This window comes from Protopterus annectens, chromosome 13.part0 (assembly GCF_019279795.1).
Source record: "Protopterus annectens isolate FY-2018-M chromosome 13.part0, PAN1.0, whole genome shotgun sequence".
In the NCBI taxonomy this organism is placed as follows: domain Eukaryota; kingdom Metazoa; phylum Chordata; order Ceratodontiformes; family Protopteridae; genus Protopterus; species Protopterus annectens.
The window spans coordinates 811,348,554-811,369,495 of record NC_056747.1 but is presented as its reverse complement, the minus strand read 5'-3'; the positions used below and the strand labels follow the sequence as shown (position 1 = coordinate 811,369,495).

Below are 20,942 nucleotides of genomic sequence, written 5' to 3'. Positions count from 1 at the left end.
TTAAAATCCCACACATCCAAAAAAGTATTAAAATCCTGGAAATAGATTATTATGACCAGACATTCCCATTTGAGTGCTATACATACCTCTCAACTGACCCTGTTTTTGCAGAATGTCCCTAATTTCACTTGATATGTTTGTTCTGTCCCTCATAACATTTTTGATTTACAGGTAAATCCATCATGTTTACAGTCATTAATACCAGTCGTTAAAGTTTTATTCTTTTCATTGTTCAAAAAATGGATGTTGCTGCAAAACTTGTTATATTAACTTTTAACTTAATTAGAATAACACCAAAAAAACAGTGCAGCCAAGCAATGGTGAAATAAAAAAACTAAATAACAAGAAAATACAGCAAATAGCACAAAGTTGCTCCAAAATGAAGTTTTTAGCATAGTTTTTACGCTAAAAACTTCATTTTGGGGTCCACCTCGTGGTATTTGGTGTATTTTCTTGTTATTTAATTAGAATAATATTTAAAAATTGTTTCTGATTTTATCCCCCCATTTTCTTTGATAGGACTTTGACCAGAATTCTTGAGTAAATACATTTCGAGGTAGGATGCTACCCCAAAATGCTCATATCTAAATGATTTCTATTGGTGTTATTTCAGCAAACCAGAAATAGCGTAATAAGTAGTTTGTGTTGCTGTATTTGCTTGGTACAACTGTTGTCTTTATCAGTGCTGTTTTCCTTGGAGGAGGCTTGAAAACTAATGTGTTTATTTGCAGTCTCAGTAGTGCTTGAATATATGGAATAAAGAGGATTTGTAGATGGTGCTGGTAAAATGTTAAGGCATGCATCAGTTTTGCAACAGATAGTACAAGTAGGGAACAGCACCTTATACACTCTGAATATGTAAAACAAAAGCATGTCAGTCAAATGGACAAAATTAATTTTAAAGGCAATACAAGAGTACATGAAGCAGCCAAGCAGACAGCTGTTCATGGTACATCTGTATAGTATGATATGCTAGAAACAGATGTGAATGCTGATATGTCAATTGTGCAATCACCTTTATTAGATCTGTCTGTAAATCAGGCTACTAATGGAGATTCACATGTTTTGCAGCACTGTATTAAAGAATACTGTGCCAAAAATATTTTGTATTGTAAACAAATAAATTGTTGTCGCAGTTACTGAGGTTAAACTATCAGGTATTATGGTATGTTGGTCTTTCAAAATTGCTGGAAGTAGCAAGGCTGAAATTTTGGAATCCACAGTTAGAAAGGTATTCTAAAGTAGTGGAGGAATGTTTGATTTACCTGCAAACAATGCTACCAGTCAAAAGCCACAACTGTGCAGACTTCCGGCTGCAGATGGTCCATGGCAAGCCATACAGACTGACTAGATTGAGCCTCTGCCAACAGCAAATGGAGCTTTAGTTATGCATTAGTAGTGGTGGATATATATTTTCAAAGTGGACAGAAGTTTTCAAAGTGGGCAGAAGTTATTCATTACAAAAACATGCATCTGGAGCATTTCTCTCCGGGCCTCAGCTGAAAATCAGTTTTGTTCCAAGTCGGATTTTCCCGGTAAACAAATGTTAAAATAAAAATAAATAAATTTGAAGAGCCACTCTGCTAAAGCTACTACAAAAGCATTGTGGAGTTCATTGTATTCTCACTTAGGATGGTCTTCTTTGACTTGAGTCAGACAGTTGACCTCATTTTGTGGGTTAGGTTTTCCAGGTCTTGTACTCACTGTTGGGGATACAGTAGTTGTTCCATATGTCATATCTCTCACAGACAGTAGGCATTGTGGAACAAATGAATTGCATCCTGAAAGAAAAAAAAAATCCTCATTTTACTTTAGAAAGAGAAAAATAGTGGACTACACATTTACCTTCTGTTTTGATGGGAATATGAGCTGCCCCATCTACTGCTACTGGCATTTCTCTTTTTGAATTAATGACTGCCTCTGTGCTTTCATTTTGAACCTGTACTTCCTCAGCATATGCAGGTAGTAATTACGAAGGGTTAATGGCAAGCAAATCTGTAGGAACAAATTAAATAACTACAACATTTTGCTGATTCAAAAAACAGATAAACCTGTCCCTGCAGATTTCAGTTTGGAATCTAAATTCCAAAAAGGGGAGTTGATCATGGTGAAAAATCTTAGTAAAATAGGTCCAAGACAGGCTGGTTGAGAAGGTTCCTATGTCACTGTGGATAAGTTGGTCCAACTGTACTTTAGGTCAAAAGAAAAAAAATTATGTACAGAAAGCAAGAAAGAAAGAAAGAAAGAAAGAAAAGTGTTTTCATTTCCTGATCTGATTTTAAATTCATTTTAACAGTTTGTATCTGCTTTAGCTAAGATCTTTAAGCCTATATTCGTAATTCCAGTACATAGTTGGACTGTATTTTATTGTTTAAATTGTCTGTTGGTATTAAACTCTAGTTTCATTCTAATGTACTGAATGTATGTAAGGCTAGTTTAGGACTAGTCTTTGCATTAAGGCATTTCCAGACCAGTTAGATCACAACCAAGGGTCTAAGAATTCCAAAGCTACTGTTGCTGTGATCTTTTAAGTTACTGTTGCACTGAAATAGTTCCATTACACAGAGAAAGAAAGAAATATTTTTCATTTCTTCATCTGATTTTAAATTCATTATAACAGTCTATATGTGATTTAGCCAAGGTCCTTAAACCTATATTAGTAATTCCAATACATAGTTCCACTGTATCTTGCTGTTTTCCTGGTCTAGCTGTTGGTATTAAATCCTAGTATCATTCGTATGTACTGAGTGCATGTCAAGCTAGTTCAGGACTAGTCTTTGTATTAAAGAAGTTCCAGGCCAGTCAGATCAGAACTAAGGGTCTAATTGCCCCCCCTACACCCTGTCATACTTGTGTTCTTAAACTCAGTGTATCAGCTATTGCCTGCCCCTTATGATACTGACAAAATAATTGCCTCCCTCTCTCCATTTATTGACTTTTGACAATAAGCACATAAGCATCATTTTGCAAATTCTCTCCCCTTAAACTACTCACCAAGCTAAAAGACAGCTGAAAAAAATTGAGTACTATTGAGTGTACTGATACTGCTTGCACTGATTTTAGTATTAAAGTAATGATTGTTTTATTATAATTAGTTTATTGGTTCTTGCTAGTGGCAGAAAAAGGTTTCAGTCTAGTTATTTTGTAGGGAACTTTAATAATCAGTTCCACCCAAACATTATCCTAAAACCAAACTTCAAGCAGTTATAGTTACCCCTGCCCTCAGAGTTACTCCTGTCAATATCATGCACCAGCACTTCCCACAACTTATGTAGCCAGCCTGCTTGTGATCAGTATGTTGAGACAGTGTAAGAATTGTCTAATGCTGTCTGAGGATCATCTATTACTTAAACATCAACTGTTTGTGAGAGATGTGCATATATAATATCCTCAGAGGCAAAAATCTCCCACAGAGTAAACTCAGACAACAAAAACTTAAGCAGTACATCACACCTCATCAAAGCCAACACAATACACATAATCCATCATATGTTGAGGTTCTAAAAATTAACTTGCCTAAACCTCAAAGACCTCCAAAACACAACACAAGCACAAAGCACACTCAGTAACTTTAGCCTACCTCTTCACATAAAGCAAAGAGTCCCAAAGTCACAGATGCTGAGCCCATAAGGCAGGCATTAGCTCAACCAAGCATTCTTGCTATAGATGACTCCATTGTAAGACATAAAGATGCACTTCTTACCAGGATGAGCAAGGAAAGAGTGATGCTTAGTTGCTTGTCTGGTGTCAAGATCCGGTAGATCACACATGCACTCAAGTTCTTGAACAACAAGTAAATCTGTTATAGTTCATGCTGATGTCAATGAGTTGAGGTGAACCTCCCTGGACTATATGAAGAGATACATGATGGAGCTCTCAGACTACATTTTCAAGGGAGGTATAAGCCTAGCACTGAGCAGTATTCTAGCTTCTCCAAGGATGATGTGATGATATGATCAAAAAATAACTGACTTCAATAATTGGCCTAGTTTTTGATGTCATTCAAAGGGGGTCCAATATTTGCCAGCCTGGGAGGATATGATCGACAGACCATGCTGTTTTACCATAGATGGCCTGCATCTGTCCCCCCTTGGGTTTCAATTATTGGCAAAGAGAATGGCCACCCCCATGGTGCCTTTTTAGGCAATGCCAACCTGATATATATACCAACATAAAGAAACAAGCAATGGAAAATGCTAGGAGGATAAACAAGAAGCTCTACTCCCTACAAGCCCTTCTCACACTGGAAGATGTTGACATCTGTGTAGTGACTGAGATATATTTTAAAATGGTGGAGAGCACTGTGGCTGTGCAGGCCTTTAAAGCCTTCCATATGTTTAGACCAGCTACTGCACAGGAGGGGAAAAATGTGGAGGTTTCTCCATCTACATCCAGAAGAGACTTGTATCAAGCCTGGTATAGCAGCATGACGCACTAGAGCTTATTCATGTCCAAATAACCACCAGAAAGTTCCTTTACCATATATTAGCTAGCTGTAGAGCTCCCTCTATGATACAAGAAAGTCACAACACCTATCTACGGGAACTAGAATCACTCAGTGTTAATTCCGATACCATTTTTCTAGATGATCTAAACTATCTAACTGCAGACTGGGAAACCTACACCACCACCAATAGTGCACAAGCACAGAGAGTCCTGGACTTTGTCAATACAAATGCCCTGGAACAATTAGTCAGAGCACCCACTAAGGGGAATAACATCTTGGATCTTGTCCTTACTAATATGGGAGCATCTTGCACCGTCCCTTGCATATATTCATCACTTGTTTGGTCTGCCCATAAAGTAGTCTCTCTTGAAATAATATTAAAAGTAGAGATCCCTTCCACCCAATGTACCTTTAGAAATGTCTTTAAGACAAACTACCTACTCCTAAGTGATACACTGGCAAGCTTCAAATTCCTACCAAACCCAGGTAATGCCACTGAATATCCAGAAATATATACTACGACACTATACTAGCACATAAACAGCTGCACAGATGCAGCTGTACCATGTAGGAACAAGTACAGGGCAAATCTCAAAAACAAACCCACATGGTAGAACCATAATATTAACAAGCTTTATAATAAAAGGGAAAACATTTTGACCAAAAGTAAGAAGAGTAATTCCCAGAATGTTAGAGCCCTTGTCACTGAAATAAACAAACAACCCAGGAGCTTAGTCCACCAAAGCCAAGTCTAAGGCTAAATTAGCTATTTAAGCTAAAGACAATCACAAAGCAGCGATGTACTGAGCTGATTGTGAACAATGTTACCTATACTGAGGCTAAAGACACAGAGAACCTACTGACAGATAAATCCAGCTCTGACTTCACTCCTCTCTCCCCTCTGTCTGTCCCTCAAGATATACCTGAAACTGGCTTGCCTCCAGCTATCACATAAGACAAAGTCCTGAAAGTGCTACCAAAAGGTAAAAATACTGCATCGATAGGTCCTGACAATATCTTTGCATGCATCTTAAATAACATGAAGCATGATTTAACCACACCCCCTAATAATACTTTTCAATCTCAGTCTTCATACAGGTTTTGTACCAAGTGAATGGAGAACAGCTACAGTCATTCCTCTGCATAAGGTGGACCTTTCACATATCCAGGCAAATACAGACCCATAAGTTTGACCAACCTCATAATCTCCAGGGGAACCTCCAAACACTGGAGCTGTCTCAGTTTGAATTTGTCAAGGGCAAGTCATGGTGGATTTTTTAAAAAGGTCATCAACGCAATGGATGGAGGCAAAATGGTACATACCTCAACCTGGCCCAAGCTTTTGACACAGTTCCCCATTATGCAGAGTAAAAAAGCTAAATAATCTAGGCATAAACCCCTATGTCACCCACCAGATTGCAAACTGGCTCACAAATAGGATGCAGGAAATCAAAACAGGGGCTGTTACCTTCACAAAGAGACCAGTTATCAGTGGAGTCCCCCCAGGGCTCTGTGCTAGGACCTCTTCTGTTAGGCATCTACTTTTCTGAAGTAAAAAACAATATCAAAGAGATCTGGATGACTAGATATGCAGATAATTGCAATCTAGGAGCAGTCATTGAATCCTCAAATGATTCAGCCATCCTGCAGGAAGGTTTGCCCCAAATAAATAACTGGTGCCAAAATCACAGACTCAAATTAAATGCAAAAAAAAAAAAAAATACTGTATCCTTTGGGAAGTCTTCTATCCCAGGGAACTACCATATTAACAATAAATCCCTGAGAACTCACATATTTGTTTGGGATTTGGGAATCTATATGGACATTGACCTAAATTTTGACCGTGTGTCTATTGTTGTCCTATATTACGCAGCTTATATACAAAGGGATTATGTCCAAATCTAGGGATGTCACTGTCACACATTACTCAGCCCTCATTAGGTCAATCATTGAATAGAATGCCTTTTTGGCATGTATCTGTGAAGACACATGCAACAGCTGGAATGCCCACAGAGGTACCTTACTAAAAGGATACAAGGCCTAAACAACAAGTCTTACATGGACTGACTCAAAGTCCTGTCACTATACTTAGTATCATACAGACTAAGACTGGTGAGGAACATTCACTTGGAACAAAAATAGATACACACAGTATTTCCGGATGTACTTCTCTGCATTAGCAATGCTTTCTCTTAAGAGCACATAGGGAACACATTCAATCTGGGGGCGGGTTTCCATCTCTCTCTTTCCAGGCCACCAATAAGACTCCATACTGATACAGCTATAAGGCTGAGTCCTCAGCCGAGTGTCCAAGCCAGGTCCTCCACCACTCTCTCTGTGAAACAAGTGCTCTGTGTCTCTGCTCCAAGTAGCTGACACACACTCTTTCAGATTTGATTTTCACGCACACTCTGTCACACTCACACATGCACACACACACACACACACACACACACACACACACACACACACACACACACACACCTGGGAAAAGCTGGCACATTTACTAGCTATGCCCCTCTGCCCAGACTATAAGGTAGTTACTGCCACCAGATACTCCAAAGCTAGCTACTCTATGGCTCTTACAAGTTATACTGACAGAAATTAATACTAATACAAATGTTAGTGGTTGACCAATGCAGCAAGGCTTTCAGGAGCAGCCACAGTGTCAACAAATAAATATAAGTACTCTCAAAGGTAAAAATATTCTCTAAAGGACCAGCCATAATGAAAAGTTTAAATATATTTAATAATAAATAATAAAAGAAAATGAAAATATTAAATATCTATTTATAATAAACACCAGAGTTTCAATCACAGGAGATTTTAAAAATAACACAAATTCACACAGATTCAGAAAAACAGTACTTAACTAATCTCACTATATTTTCTTGGCTGATCTAAAGAATTACTGTTCCCTTGTTCATTTAATAGAGCAAGGCAAGATGAAGTGGGTGAGTAGTCTTCCTTCTTTGTCAGATTTCAAAAACAGACTGCTCTGAGACTTCTGTTTCATCTGGCATTAAAACATAATTTTAGTCCTGGATTACAGAATAATATCACATACATCTGGTCATCTGACTTTGGCTCCCACACTACCCCCTTTACTACTAATTGAACCAGAATCTTGCACATATATGTTACCATACACACAGAGCTTTGCTAAGATGTATTATAGCATCTGGAAGCCATAAAACCACCTTCCAGGGTAGCAATTAGTTCACTTCTAAGACAATACAGAAGGCTTCCTAATACAGACTTTTTGTCTCTGGCTGCACTCAGAACTGTAAGATACAACCTTTATAGCCTAAATTAAGTAATTTAATTTCAGGATATTTTTCTAAAAGTTAGCTAGGGCTGAGCTTAACCTCTTCCCTTCCAGTATCCTCTGTTACAATATTCATTTCAACAGTTATAATATAGTTTGACATACAGGCATATTCCTTTTTTTTCTATCCAGCAGGACCCACTGTTGGTACACTGTTTAACACAAACAGCTTTATAAACACATTTCAACACAAGCACCTGTACAAATCAGTTTGATATACAAATGACATATATTTCTTTACAAACCTCCAGCTAGCTATGCTGGCATATGTTATATACCCGCTGCCCTATTTCTCCTGGCGTAGCTGGCAATACCTCACATCATCACACAAGGAATTCAATATGGACTTTCTTAAGGACTGATAATTTATTACTGGTTGTACTGCTTATACTTTTGTTGTTGTTATTATTCTGTTTTTTATATGAACAAGCAAAGACTATGAGTACTTTTAGGATTCAGAAGAGGGCCATTTCGTATACATACTTTAGTAAATGTCTAGCTTTTCAGCATGTTTACGCTCAATATTTTAATATATCAAATTACTGAGTATGTTTACATCTGATTATTAGCTAAAAAGGTTTTCTAGTAATGGGAGTGGCAGGAAACTGGAACTGTATATTGGGTTAATACAAATGGCTATTATAAAAACATAAAATTCATGTGTATTTCTGAAGTTAGTACAAGTCAATAAGGGATGTATTTGTCTTCAGTGAGAAAAAGAAAATAATCAACAAAGTTGAGGAATGAGTACTTGAAAATACACATTAAGAGCAAATGGAGCACAGGGAACACTGGGCATATGGTCTAACAATTTTAACCTTAATGAAAAGGAAAAAAAAACAGATTTTCTGGTAGATCTTTATTATTTAGCATGTGTTCTTCATGTTAAAAAAGGACTACCACCATATTGGTGTATATTACTATACCTGTGGGGAAAAGTGCATATACATGGTTACCTGGGTGATGGTATGAATCCTGCTATCTGGGATATGCAGTCCCTGCTATAAGACATAGTTACACTTTTCCTCCTGGGAAGGTAAAAAAATTATTGAAAGAGAAGATCAATTGCTGTTGAGCTATCTGATAAAAATTCAGTGGGCAAGATGGATGGCAGTTGGATATACTATCATGATCTAGAACAGGCTGCTTTTAAAGGGGTTAACTTAGATGGATTTGGTATATAATGTCATATCAGGAGTAGGTATTTTTTCATAGTATGGTGCACTGAAAGCAATATGCAAATTGAGGAAATTATCAAAGTTATTTGAGATTCTTAGTAATGCTACTTTCTCAGTATGTATAAGATTATAATAGAATTGACAGTAATAAGGACAATAGTTCAGGAACAGGATGGCACTTAATTTCACCCTGGCTGCAAAAGGGAGAACATGTGGATATGCCTGATACAAATGCTGTAAATTCATCTCAGATAATGAAAATGAGATTAGGGATGAGTATACTTTACAAAATTGCAGATTTTTTGCATGCCAAAAAACCTAAAAGTTCACAATGGGCATGATTGACCAATTTGTTTTCAAGTTGGGAATGGAGACTTTTGAAGTTCTTTATGCTCCTAGCTGTAGTATTCATAGTTTTGATCTTGCTATGCCTTATACGTAGGGTCTTAATCTCAAGGGTAACAGAGGTTAGGTAATGATGAACTAATGAGTATCATGAAATATATTCTTCATTCTTCAGGCATTATCGGCATTTTTTCTATGAGCCCAATCACATGTTGGGATGTAAGGTATAGTGTCAGTATGAATTCCATGAACTCATTTGCATAATGGGATTCAGATAGTAAATAAAATGCAATTTTTCAATGAGCTCATAGCATGCTGAGATATACTGAATGAATGGTGACATTTAAGTCAGTATGTGCACTTCTGATTTAATTTTCAATTTTTCCTAACACTTCCTGCTTACACCTCTGAGTTACTTTCTCAATGTTAATCTGAGGTTGAGAATGTTCAGATGAAAAAATGTAGTCCAGTCTGTTCATGGTAATGGCAGGATTCCTTTGGTTAATTAATATAGCTCTCTGAATCAGATCTCCTATATCTTCATTAATAAGTGAATGAGAATTCATATTAATGTTCAATTCATTAAATGGGGGGACTCTTGGAGAAAATTTATTGGGCAGAACTGTTAGAATGGACTTGTACTGGTGAAACTCTAAGCTGCTGCTTCAATTATATGAAATTAAAATAGGAAAGTATGATAGTATTGTTAGGCTGCAAGATAAATGAGGCATTGTAAGATGAATTGGGCTTTGACAGAAGTAATACTGTTGGGCTGCCATCTGAATAAGACTTTTTATTAGAAGTAACATTTCTAAATACGGCTTTTGTTATAAGCATCACATTAAGCTACATTATGAGTTAGGCATTGTTAGGATAGTGACATTGTTAACAGTGCAGGTGCATAACTACATGAGGGGGAAGCTTTGCTTTTTTTCTGTTTATTTAACATATTTATCTGAATGTGCAGGTAGTGTAAGCCATGTGATTGTCTAGCTTCAATTAAAAAGTACACAAAAAGTTTCCCGAACAGTGGTGGGTTTTGAACCTTCAGACAGATGGAGAAAGAGAGTTCACTGAATGATGTAACAGTCAGTCCATCAAAATGTATCTGTAAGCTAACCGGGGAAAAAAATTTTACTGGTCATAAGACTTTAAAAGACAGTTACTGTAAGACTGAGGAAAATATTTTTTTGGATCTGAAATAAATGGAAGTCTAAACCTTGCAGAGGGAGAAAGTGAGTTCATGGGTTATACTGGGGAAATTAGATAAAAACTGTTAAAAGTATATTGTATAATACTCTAGACAGGAACCTGCCTTAAACTAATAAACATTGTATTATTTTTGTTTACACAAAGCCATAGCTTGTTACGATTCAAATTTGCTTTTTTGTGATTCTCATAAAGCTATTATTACCTGTTGGCAATAAAACTGCTAAAATGTGTCTTTGGTCTCTGGGAAATTATTTTGAATATTTACATTTTTTCAAAGTTTCAGAAACAATATTGGGACATCTTGTCTGACCTTGCCATCCTCATCTCCCAGTTTTCATGTGAAACCAGTCAGATCATCTTTGGCTCACCACCCCACTCTGACTATCCCTTTGCCTTCTAAGACTATTTTCATTGTATACCTAATGAAATGATAATGTGATAAGATTGCTGAATGAGATTAGGAATTCATTAGACAAAATTAAGGCAGTTTCGCATGATAAGTCTGGGAAAAGCAGCTAACAATTAACAGAGTTTTCAGCTTTTGCAATAGGTAGGGAAATGTGAAGGCTGAAGTGATCATATAACCTTTATCTGCTTAACCCTGTGAAGAGCTTCGTGTGTAAGTCTGCTGCTTTGAGAGAATGATATTTTCAGAGTTACACAACCAACAGTCTGTAGTATTGATCATTCCCTGCATGAAACTCCAGATGCTGAAAAGTTATTACACAAGCAATCATTATGTTCCTGTTAATCTACCATATCAGTAAAGTATCCAAGAGGCAGGAATATATGCAGGCAGAATGGATCATGCAGTCTTTATTGATTGTCAAAACTCTTTGTCACCCAAGTTCCATCTGACAAAGCACCTATCAGACTGTGATTCCAATCCATTGGTAAACATGTACATTGTTTTTCTGTACTTGCTGAGTCTTTGCAAAGAGTGCTTTCACTAGCCATGATAAAGAAGGATGTGTTGAGTTACAGTTTTGTTTGTGATGAATAGCTATTTCTGTTTAGTTCAGGCCATATTTCTGCCATTAAATGAAGAACATAATTTAGAACGTTTCAGTGGTATTACTATTCTTTACCCTACGTCTTTCACATAAGCACTGACATACCACTCAGCTGTTCAGATTTTTTGCAGAATGTCCAGATTTTTGCCTCATATTTTTGGTCTGCTCCTCATAAAATTTGTGGTCTTCTGGGAAATCAGTGGGATTATCTGAGGATTAAGGACCCTAAACAATAACATGCATTTGAGTTTCAAACTTCATTTTCTTCAGAAAATGCATGCCAACATAAATCTTGTCATTCTAGCAACTTTCAAAGTTTATAATAGTAATATTTAAAGTGTGTCCCTATTTTTGGGCCCTTGTCCACCATTATGTCAGGCTTTGTCCAGATTTCTTGTGCCAAGAGGTTGAGAGGTATGAGCACTGAATAAGTTAGTGGCACACTTATTAGGAAAACATTAGGAAATTGTATTTCACACACAGTAATAATCCCTCATTGGTCATGTATGATTCTAAAACCTAAAGGGGACATTAACACACAAGGACAACCAGTAAAAAAAAAAGTGTCCACTTAAAGCATTAAATCCATGGAGCTAAAAAAATTCAAATGGCCATTTTTTTAAGTCTCAAACTGTGCATGTTTTTTCTGCTTTAGTGTCTTAATAGTAAACTGCAAAACCTGTCTCTAGCCTTCCAAAGTCCCTCAGCTACATATGACCTAATGCTGTACAGTAATTTGTTCACTTCAGTAATTCAGATAGTTTAAAAATAAAGGGTAAACCCCTATTAAAGATTATGCACATTCAGCCATTATGTTAAACTTACATGGAAACCACTAGCTGTCATAGGTGTGCAATTTTCAACCCTCCAATTCTTCAACATTTAATCATTTTTTTTAATTTCTGTATTACAAACTGCAGAGTCAGGGGTTTCTGTCATAGTAAATCTGATTTTACATCATTACAATTGTCACCTAGATAACGTGAAGTCTGATTACAATTTGTGTTTACTGCCTCTATCTGTGCAAGTTATTATATTATGGGAAAATATGAAGGAAGAAAAGAAAATATGGGTAGTTTAAGAATTACCATGTTGAGGAGGTAAGCAATTATCTATGGGAGGGAACAGAGCAGGGAAACATACTGTTCAGCTATGTGCTACAAGCGCTTACTTTTTGTAGCATGCATACTTTTCTACTGTTCTGTGTGCTGCCAAACATCTTTGATTTTGTCTCATATTTACTAATTTGCCTCCCTACCTTTCTGGCAAGTAGTTGAGGGTTGCAGTTGCAAAACAGTGATAAGCATTTACAGTGCAGACTTTATATTTATCGGAAATCTCTTCTCAGCTTTTCCGGTCCCATTGTTATGACATCATATCAGCAAGCAAGTGCTACTTCCTCCAAATGCTGAACAAAGGCAAAGCAGATTGTCTGTGGTGCAGATGGTTTAACTATATTTTTTTCTTAATAGGCACCAGTGCTGTGGTTTCTTATAACAGCACCAAAATGAATTAAACAAAGAAATGTACTCAAGGAACAAAAATTAAATTAGATGCATTCGGGTACAACTGTGTACACATTATCTTTAAATCGGTGCATTTCAATATCGAAGTCTACCAGATTTAATGAAATGAACAAATTACTGTACCACAGTCAGGCTGGCAACTCGACACCGTAAAACTCCACTGCCAATCTGAGTGGATAGGTGATCCACTGTGGCGACCCCTAACCGGGAAAAGCCGAAAGAAGAAAAAGAAGAAGATTAAAAGATGTGCAGTTGTGGCACTTTAGACAGATTTTACTGTTCATCTCTAAAATACAAATATTAACGACTCCAAGAGAGCTTTTTCCTCCAGCTAACTAGGAACTTAAATGAACAGCTGACATTTCATCACCACAATACATGTACTTGTCACAGAACAACACAGACAGTAAAACTACATGCAATAAATAATTCCAAGAATCACTTCATGCTTACTGAGCAAAAATGATGCACAATATTTCCAACTATAGAAATAACCAAATGGAACTTTAGTTGTATTGCATGGGATTCACATTTCATTACATCAATGGCACTTGACATTCTCTTTGACAATCAGGAAGGTGCAACAAAAAATTGAGCAGGAGATTTGATCTTCATTCTTAGAACTTCTTAAGAACTACTGACATTTAGTGACTTTGAGAGATGTTTGGGAGGTAAATAGCACTGCACTGCAACTGCAATGCAGCTTCCTTTAAAAATACAAAAGTCACAAGTTACACCCATGCCCATTAAATTGCTTTCACAAAGAATATTTTTTACATTCACTTCTTCACTTTAACACTTATTATGATGTTTTTATATCCCTATAAAAAATGCTCCAACAGTGCTCTTCTTGTAGATGTTACCCTCTAATAGTGCATGCTAAAAAATAAAATGAAGGTACAACTACAAAACCCACCTTAAAACATTACTTTAGCCAACAGTCAACTGTTGCTCACACACTAGCAAGTAAATGCCATCTCTGATCATGAGTTTAGAAGTGGACTCTGGTGGGCCAGCCTAAGTTGGTAATGATCATTTCATAGTAACTCTACTTCCAAAGGGCAGAATAGGCTGGACTCTGCAACAGTAGAAGTGGCCAGTATCTCAGTCTACTTTCTTTCTTTTGAAGAGTAAATAAACAGTATATTAATACTTGTATCAACATCTTATTTTAAAGAAAATAAAAGCAGGTGAGAAATCTGTCTGTTCAGCACTAGACTAGGCAGATAAGAGTTGATGATCTCCAGTACCACATATGTTTCTTCAGGTTTCTGGACAAATCTCTGGATCATACAAACTCTAAATGCTAATAGACTATCGGCTACCATAGCCAAATCTTTGGACCATGCATAAAGTAACCATTGACAGGCAGCATGCTACCTTTCTTAAAAGTATGTATAGGTGCCTGTCTGTTTATCTTTATGTGCATGTAGTGGGGGTCAGCTTCTATCAGGCAAGGGTGCCTGATTGTGCAGAATAACAGGAATGGGTGGCAAACAGCAGGCTAAGGCCTATGGCACGAGGCCATGAAAAGGAAAGCATTTCTGTCAGCACCACTGACCAGGACAGACGAAAATTAATATAATAAGATGAACAGTTAAAAAAGTTAGTCATACTCAGAATATTTATGTCCTCTATTATGCAGATGCATATTCTGTTGCATCCAAGTGGAAGATCCTTCATCATAACAGTACTTGAAGTCAAAAGCTTATCTCAAGATGCCATAATTTTATGAGTCATGTTAGGCCATAGTTCTTTATATTCTACATTATACAAATTTACTTTTTCTGTGGGTGATCTACATTCCCCTTTCTAAACTTTGTTGCCCCAACTATATGTCTTCTCATTATACTTCTTGTTAGCCATAGTTTACTAAAGGTATATGTCTTTTCTGTGGAAAGTCTAAACCACAATCCTACCACTGAACCATATCACCAACTACTTCAAGCTGAAACAGCTATGTCTTCATTTTCCAATTTTTTTTTTGAAAACTATGTATGCCTCTATCTGCTCCATTTTATGAATATCAGTAACAACTTCAGTCTAGAGCTGTAGTTATGTCACTTGTGATGCATCCCAAGCAAAGGTGAGGACAAAAAAATAGAAATTCTACTAACAAAATTCATGACCAACCAATAAATTTTTTTTAAATGGCCTCATAGCTCTCCACTCCTATTTGCTCTATTCACAAACTGCACACTATGTAGTCACTTTCACACTTGCATTCATACACTACCTCTACAAATGAAAGTACTGTTACTTTTGCAAAAGTAATGTGAGTACACACCAAAGAGATAATGTCTGTACATAATAGCTCAATGCTTTTTGAATACTGACTGCCATTATAAGCATTTAATTGGTTGTGAATGTGTTATCATAGCTTCTTAAATGCATACTAACAATACTTGTACTTCTTTTGGCAAAGTTGCAGACTGTACCTCCAGCTATCCCCTTTGTCCTACCTTTGCTTCAGCTGTGCTAACTCCTTATCGGCATGGGATCAGACATGGATATTATATTACTCTACAGTACTTCATGTAACAGAACTCATTCATTGTGAATTAAACCTGTCTTCAGGGATGAGGATTCCATTATGAGTCACTGATATGCCATTCACTAAAGACTGCAACTGATGATTAAAAATGGATAAAAATCAAACATGCTGAAAGTGCAGCAAGTATCAAAGCAGCTGCTCAACTGCTCAGAATACAGAAAGCATGGTGTCTCCCCACAAAAGCTAACAGCTGTGGATAATCTAAACAACATGCACCTATCCCTGGCTATACTTAGGCGAAATAGAGATAATGAGGCTCAATTACCCAAGTAAATTACCACCATGTCATCATCAGGAGTGGAATTTCAGGAAAAAGAAGTGGGAACTAAAGGTCATGTGTATGGTACTGTGCCATCACAGAGATATGCCATCACAGAGATATAAGTTCATTTTCATCACTAAATGCTACAGGTATCTCAAACAGCACATAAGGAATGACACATTTTATTGGAGATGTGTTGAAAAACATACATGCAAGTGCAAAGAGACAGCTATTACTCTAATGACTGCAGAGGACAAACAGCTTGAGCAGTCAAATGTCCATCCTCAATGAACAGTCCCAGATAAGGCAACATCTGAAAAGTTGGGGGGGGGCTATAAAATCACAATATTCTACATTCAGAGATATACTGGCAGTGACAGTGGAATGTTATTGTGTGATAGACAGTGGGGAGGTACTTCAGCACCTGCCATGGAAGAGGCCCTAGAACAGCTCACTGAGACATGTAAGAGGAAGGGGGTGGTCACTGGAGGATGTTTTCATACATAGTGAAGTGTTCATCATCTGTAAAGATGAGTTTGATGGTGCCAGATGACGCATATGCCTGATGACAACAGAGTCATCTAGAGTACCTTGAATGTAGTCTAGTGTGGATGATGGACAGACTCTTTCTCTGGAGGGCATCCGTTTGCTTCCAGCTGTATACAATAAGTGGCCGTCTGGTCACTGTGGACAACAGCATGTATGGCCATTCACTATATTACTTGATGAAACTGAAAAGCCAGTATGGATATGACTTGGTATTTGAACAGTTGATTACCTTGGCTAAGGAGTACAGCATTACTCTTTGCTCCAGTATATACTCCCACATTTCAAAAGGGATGCTGTCAACATGGTAAGAACCACCTTTCCAGGTTCCAGGGCACGTGGTAGTTTGCTCCACCTGTGGCAGATACTTTGGTGTAGGATTCAGAAGTTGGGATTGCAGTTAATGGATGCTGGACATCCTAAATTACAATTGGATATGAGAGAGGACCTTACTCTAATATATCTTGCCACAAGGGAAATACCAGATACCTTAAAACTGCTGGAGGAGCAGAGCCCAAGGGAGGCTATCATCGTCTTCTCCTGTTTTGATGATAATTATATCTGGGCTAGGACAAGACAGACTGGTACCTATATTGCATATCAGCATGGTCTGATTTTTTCTTTCCACTGTCCTTCTGGTCTGTGCCAGAACTTGTGGGTGCTGCCATGCCACCTTATCAGAAGAGCATGGGAGACTGGCATTACAGAGTATGGACTGTGAGCTTACAAGAGCTGCTGGAGGTCCTTTACCATGAACAAAAACCACATAGATGCCCTCCAGGAGTCTACCCTTTGTGGTCTTTTCCATTTCATAAGTGCTGTAGGCAGGCAATGTGGCATGTTGCTTACGTCAGGTATTGGTGGAAAGGTCAAAGTACGGCACACAGGTGTTTGTCCATGCCAACATAAACCACCTATGACTGTGACACAGGCAGATGTTTTACACCTGCTGCTGTTCCTTTATTGTTCTGCTGCATGGACATGCCCATTGTGGCCAATGCACTGCATAGCTTACAATGTACATCTCATTTTTGTTGTGTCCCACCCAGTTCAATATCACTTGTGCCATTGTTGATGCTGAACATGCTTGCTTGTGGACCTGTGTGACATGAGCGTGGGATCTTAGAAATGCTACACACCCTGCTGTGTGCATGCATGGGCTGACTGTACACTTGGTTATGTAGTAATGCTGAGTGCCCATTCATTTCCAATGCAAAATTAGAACAACACCGCTATGAACTACTGATGTTACCTGTGTTGTCACTGCCATTCTTGAACTTTGTAAGTACATTGCAGCTACCTAAACCAGAGTGATGGCATGTGGAGGACTGCTGTGCTATGTTTCATGGGGACACAGTTATCTGCTCCATCACTGGAGGTATGTGAACTACATTTTGTACTGGAGATTTGTATATGGAACCTGTGTTTGCCTTTATATAACTGCAATGCCTGGACAACATTTGATTTCAGAAGTCATTGATGGCATTGGGACTACAGTTCTGTGCAATCTTGACTTTTATATGCAGTACCTGTTTGCCTTTATCTTGCCTCCAGGACTACATTTGATTTCAGATATTACTGGTAGCAAGTGTTTTGTATCTGTGTTACTTAAGGACTGACCTTCCTGCAACATCATAGAAGGACTATGACATGTGCTGGAGTACCATGATGCTTCTCTTAGTGATTTTTTTGGGGTGTGTGCACTCAATCATAGCCTATAACATTTCTTCTTTTTTTGGTGAGTTGATACATAGTTCACCAAAAGTCAAGGAGTGCATTTTACTGCTCAGCTAGTCTTCCACGATTCTCCTGTGAGTCTGTGCACATTTATGTTCTGTGTCTTGGTGCCTACATGTTTTGGTCACCTTCACCTCTCTGTGACTCTATCACCCATTCAGATTATTTTTACCGCTGATGTTCACTGTATTGCCTTCCTCTACTTGTGAGCTACTGTGTTTCATTCTTTGAAGAGAAAAAGTTTGTTATTGAAGTAAATAACTACTGTATTATTTTTTTCTTTCAATCTTGTGCATTTTATGTGTTACTGAACTGCTAACTGCTGTATAAGATTTTCCGATACCGTACATTATGAAAGAAACAACAAAACTGATTAAAACAATAAAGGCCTGTTTGTTTATTACTCTTTGAGTAGGTGAATACACAACTCATGTTGTTTTTTTGTCTTGCAGCTGACCATTAGTGGATCCATTGCCTCTCCTCGACTGCCATGTCTGTCTACCCCTCCTGCCCTCCACCCCAGACTTGCTCTGATAAGAGCTAGGGCTGGCAAGGAGATAAAGGCATCCTGGGTCTAAATAATGCTGTTTGCTTGGATAGTTTTATTATATGTCCTAACTTTCCCCTCAGGCAACACCACAAAAGGAAGGCCACCAGTCGTCAAACAGGAAAAAGTTTATTCACTTCTCTCTCTCTGTAGCACCTCGGCTAACAAGCCTTCAAGGAATACTAATATTGCTTAGCCTCTGCTGTGACTCAGCCATTGTCTCCTTACCTAATCCCTTTAGGACAGTGCCCCCTACATATTCCTGGCCTCTGCCTGAGATTGACCTCAAAGTAAGCCAACGTATGTGCTGTACCTTCAAGGATAAGCATGTCCACCCTGCCAGGTTCTCAGATAACTGAGCTGCTAATCAACCTTGAATTGCTGGGCTATATTCAGGGATTTATCCCTCTATACCATTGCACTGGGTAAAATAAAAGAATCATATTTGCAGGCATTCAGAATTCAGTGAACAATAGGGTAGTAGGTCTGATTGCATTCTGGAAGATGGGGTTTTACCATGCCACCACCTCATCTCTCTGCTCTTACAAGAGTTCCAGAGAGTTCTGTACTTGGACTCCTTCTTACATTATTTGTCTGAATATATGTAGAAACTTTGGGCCATCTAACTTGAGCCTATATGCTACTGAGAACAGTTTACTTTATCCAGCAGCTAGCATATCTGATGCTAGAGAGAAGCTGTTTAAATAATTGCTTAAATGCTATTCAGAAATGGTTAAAGCATTCCAGCCTGTGTCCTTAATAATCACTCAATCAATAAATAAAATAAAAAAATGTAAGTTATTGTTCCCAACAAATATTAGAAGCAACAGTAATATGGTTTTCTTTACCAACTTAATACAGCAGTAAACCTGAAGAAACCAGTTACACTTAACTCCTTGGTATAATAACTGATATTGATTAGAAATTCACCATAAGAATTAACTCAGTCATGCTAGAACTACCCAAACAATGAGGATACTCATCTGTATTAATGCTTTTATGAATAGTCCCTCTGGTGTGCCTATAGCAAGGGTTCCTCTCCCCAACTTCTCTACAGAGATACCCTGCTTCTATTAACATAAGCACATTATTAAAGAACAGCACTGAACAAATGTAAAATGAATGCCCCACTTTGCTTCTGGAATGGACCCAGGATCCCACCACTTTGAAGTTTTAAACTATCTAAAATGGTTGGAACTGGAATTACACAACCAACTGTAGCTAGAGCAAGTCAAAGTAAGTCATCATGAAACATATTCTGCTTCAATCATCTACACTCTTATTCTTGTCAAACATGCATCACTGCTATCGTTCCTCCATGTACCTTGTGCTATAGCAATGTAAGTGTTCATCAGGTACCACCCTAATAACTCCTTTGCTGACTCTTCTCTTCTACTCACAGCTCCCAAACACTAAGCAGAAGAAATTTAGACAAAACCAAAACTAATGGGGGAGGGGTGTATTTTTATACCTCAGTTAGACTCCAAGGAGTTTTTCCTCAGGTGGACGGCAGTTGTTGCAGGTGTGATAGAGAAAGAGGAGGTAACTGGGAACATGTTTCTGGGAGTGGAATGGGTTGGCAGACTTTAGGGATACCCTGCAGACTCCTCTGTCAGGGCTGCTAGGTGGGCAAACTGATGTAGCTGGGGAAGTGATTTTTTTTGAGCTGTAGTGCAGAGTCGGAGCTGCCTAGACATGGTGAGGCCTTGCTGAGTCTTAATGTGGTGGCTGCCAAGAAGGCAAATGCTAGAGAGTGGAAATCGAGATCTAAGCCAACTTTACTGGATGTGGTGAGTATGGTGATGGAGATAGAGCAGCTGGAGTTGGAATCTTTGGAAAATGATTGGAGCAAACTGCATGGGAAGAGATGGAGGTTGTGGGAAGAATGCATGCAGAAGGGGAGCGGGGTTTAAGTGAAGGTGGGATTTGAGGGAGCTATGTGGTGTTTGTCTGATGTGACTGGATGGATTGTAGGTCATGTGTAGTGTTTGCAGTTACAATTACATCAATATGACTTATGATGTATAATGTTAGCAACTGAGATTATGTCAATGTGATTTGTTTTCTTTTGTATAGGTGTGTAATTGCCTGTGTCATACATGATGGCTTGATAGGGATGTTTCTTGTCGAAAAAAAAAAAATAAAAATAGTGGGGGGAACCAAAGCCCCAAAATCATGGATGGACTTTACATATTGCTCATATACTTAGAAAGCTGCTAGAATAACATGTTTTGCACTATTTTGTAT

At 38.0% G+C, this 20,942-nt stretch overlaps 1 protein-coding gene across 1 annotated transcript in view; it reads right to left on the bottom strand.

Moving 5' to 3' along the window:
- Window positions 1-976: 976 nt before the first annotated feature.
- The window catches only part of LOC122788364, a 213,927-nt gene continuing 193,961 nt past the window's right edge, over window positions 977-20,942 (bottom strand). Inside the window, exon 6 of the mRNA XM_044055441.1 lies at window positions 977-1,781. Within this exon, the coding sequence (XP_043911376.1) occupies window positions 1,743-1,781 (39 nt within the window). The 3' untranslated portion in view covers window positions 977-1,742. The remainder of the gene's footprint in view (window positions 1,782-20,942) is intronic.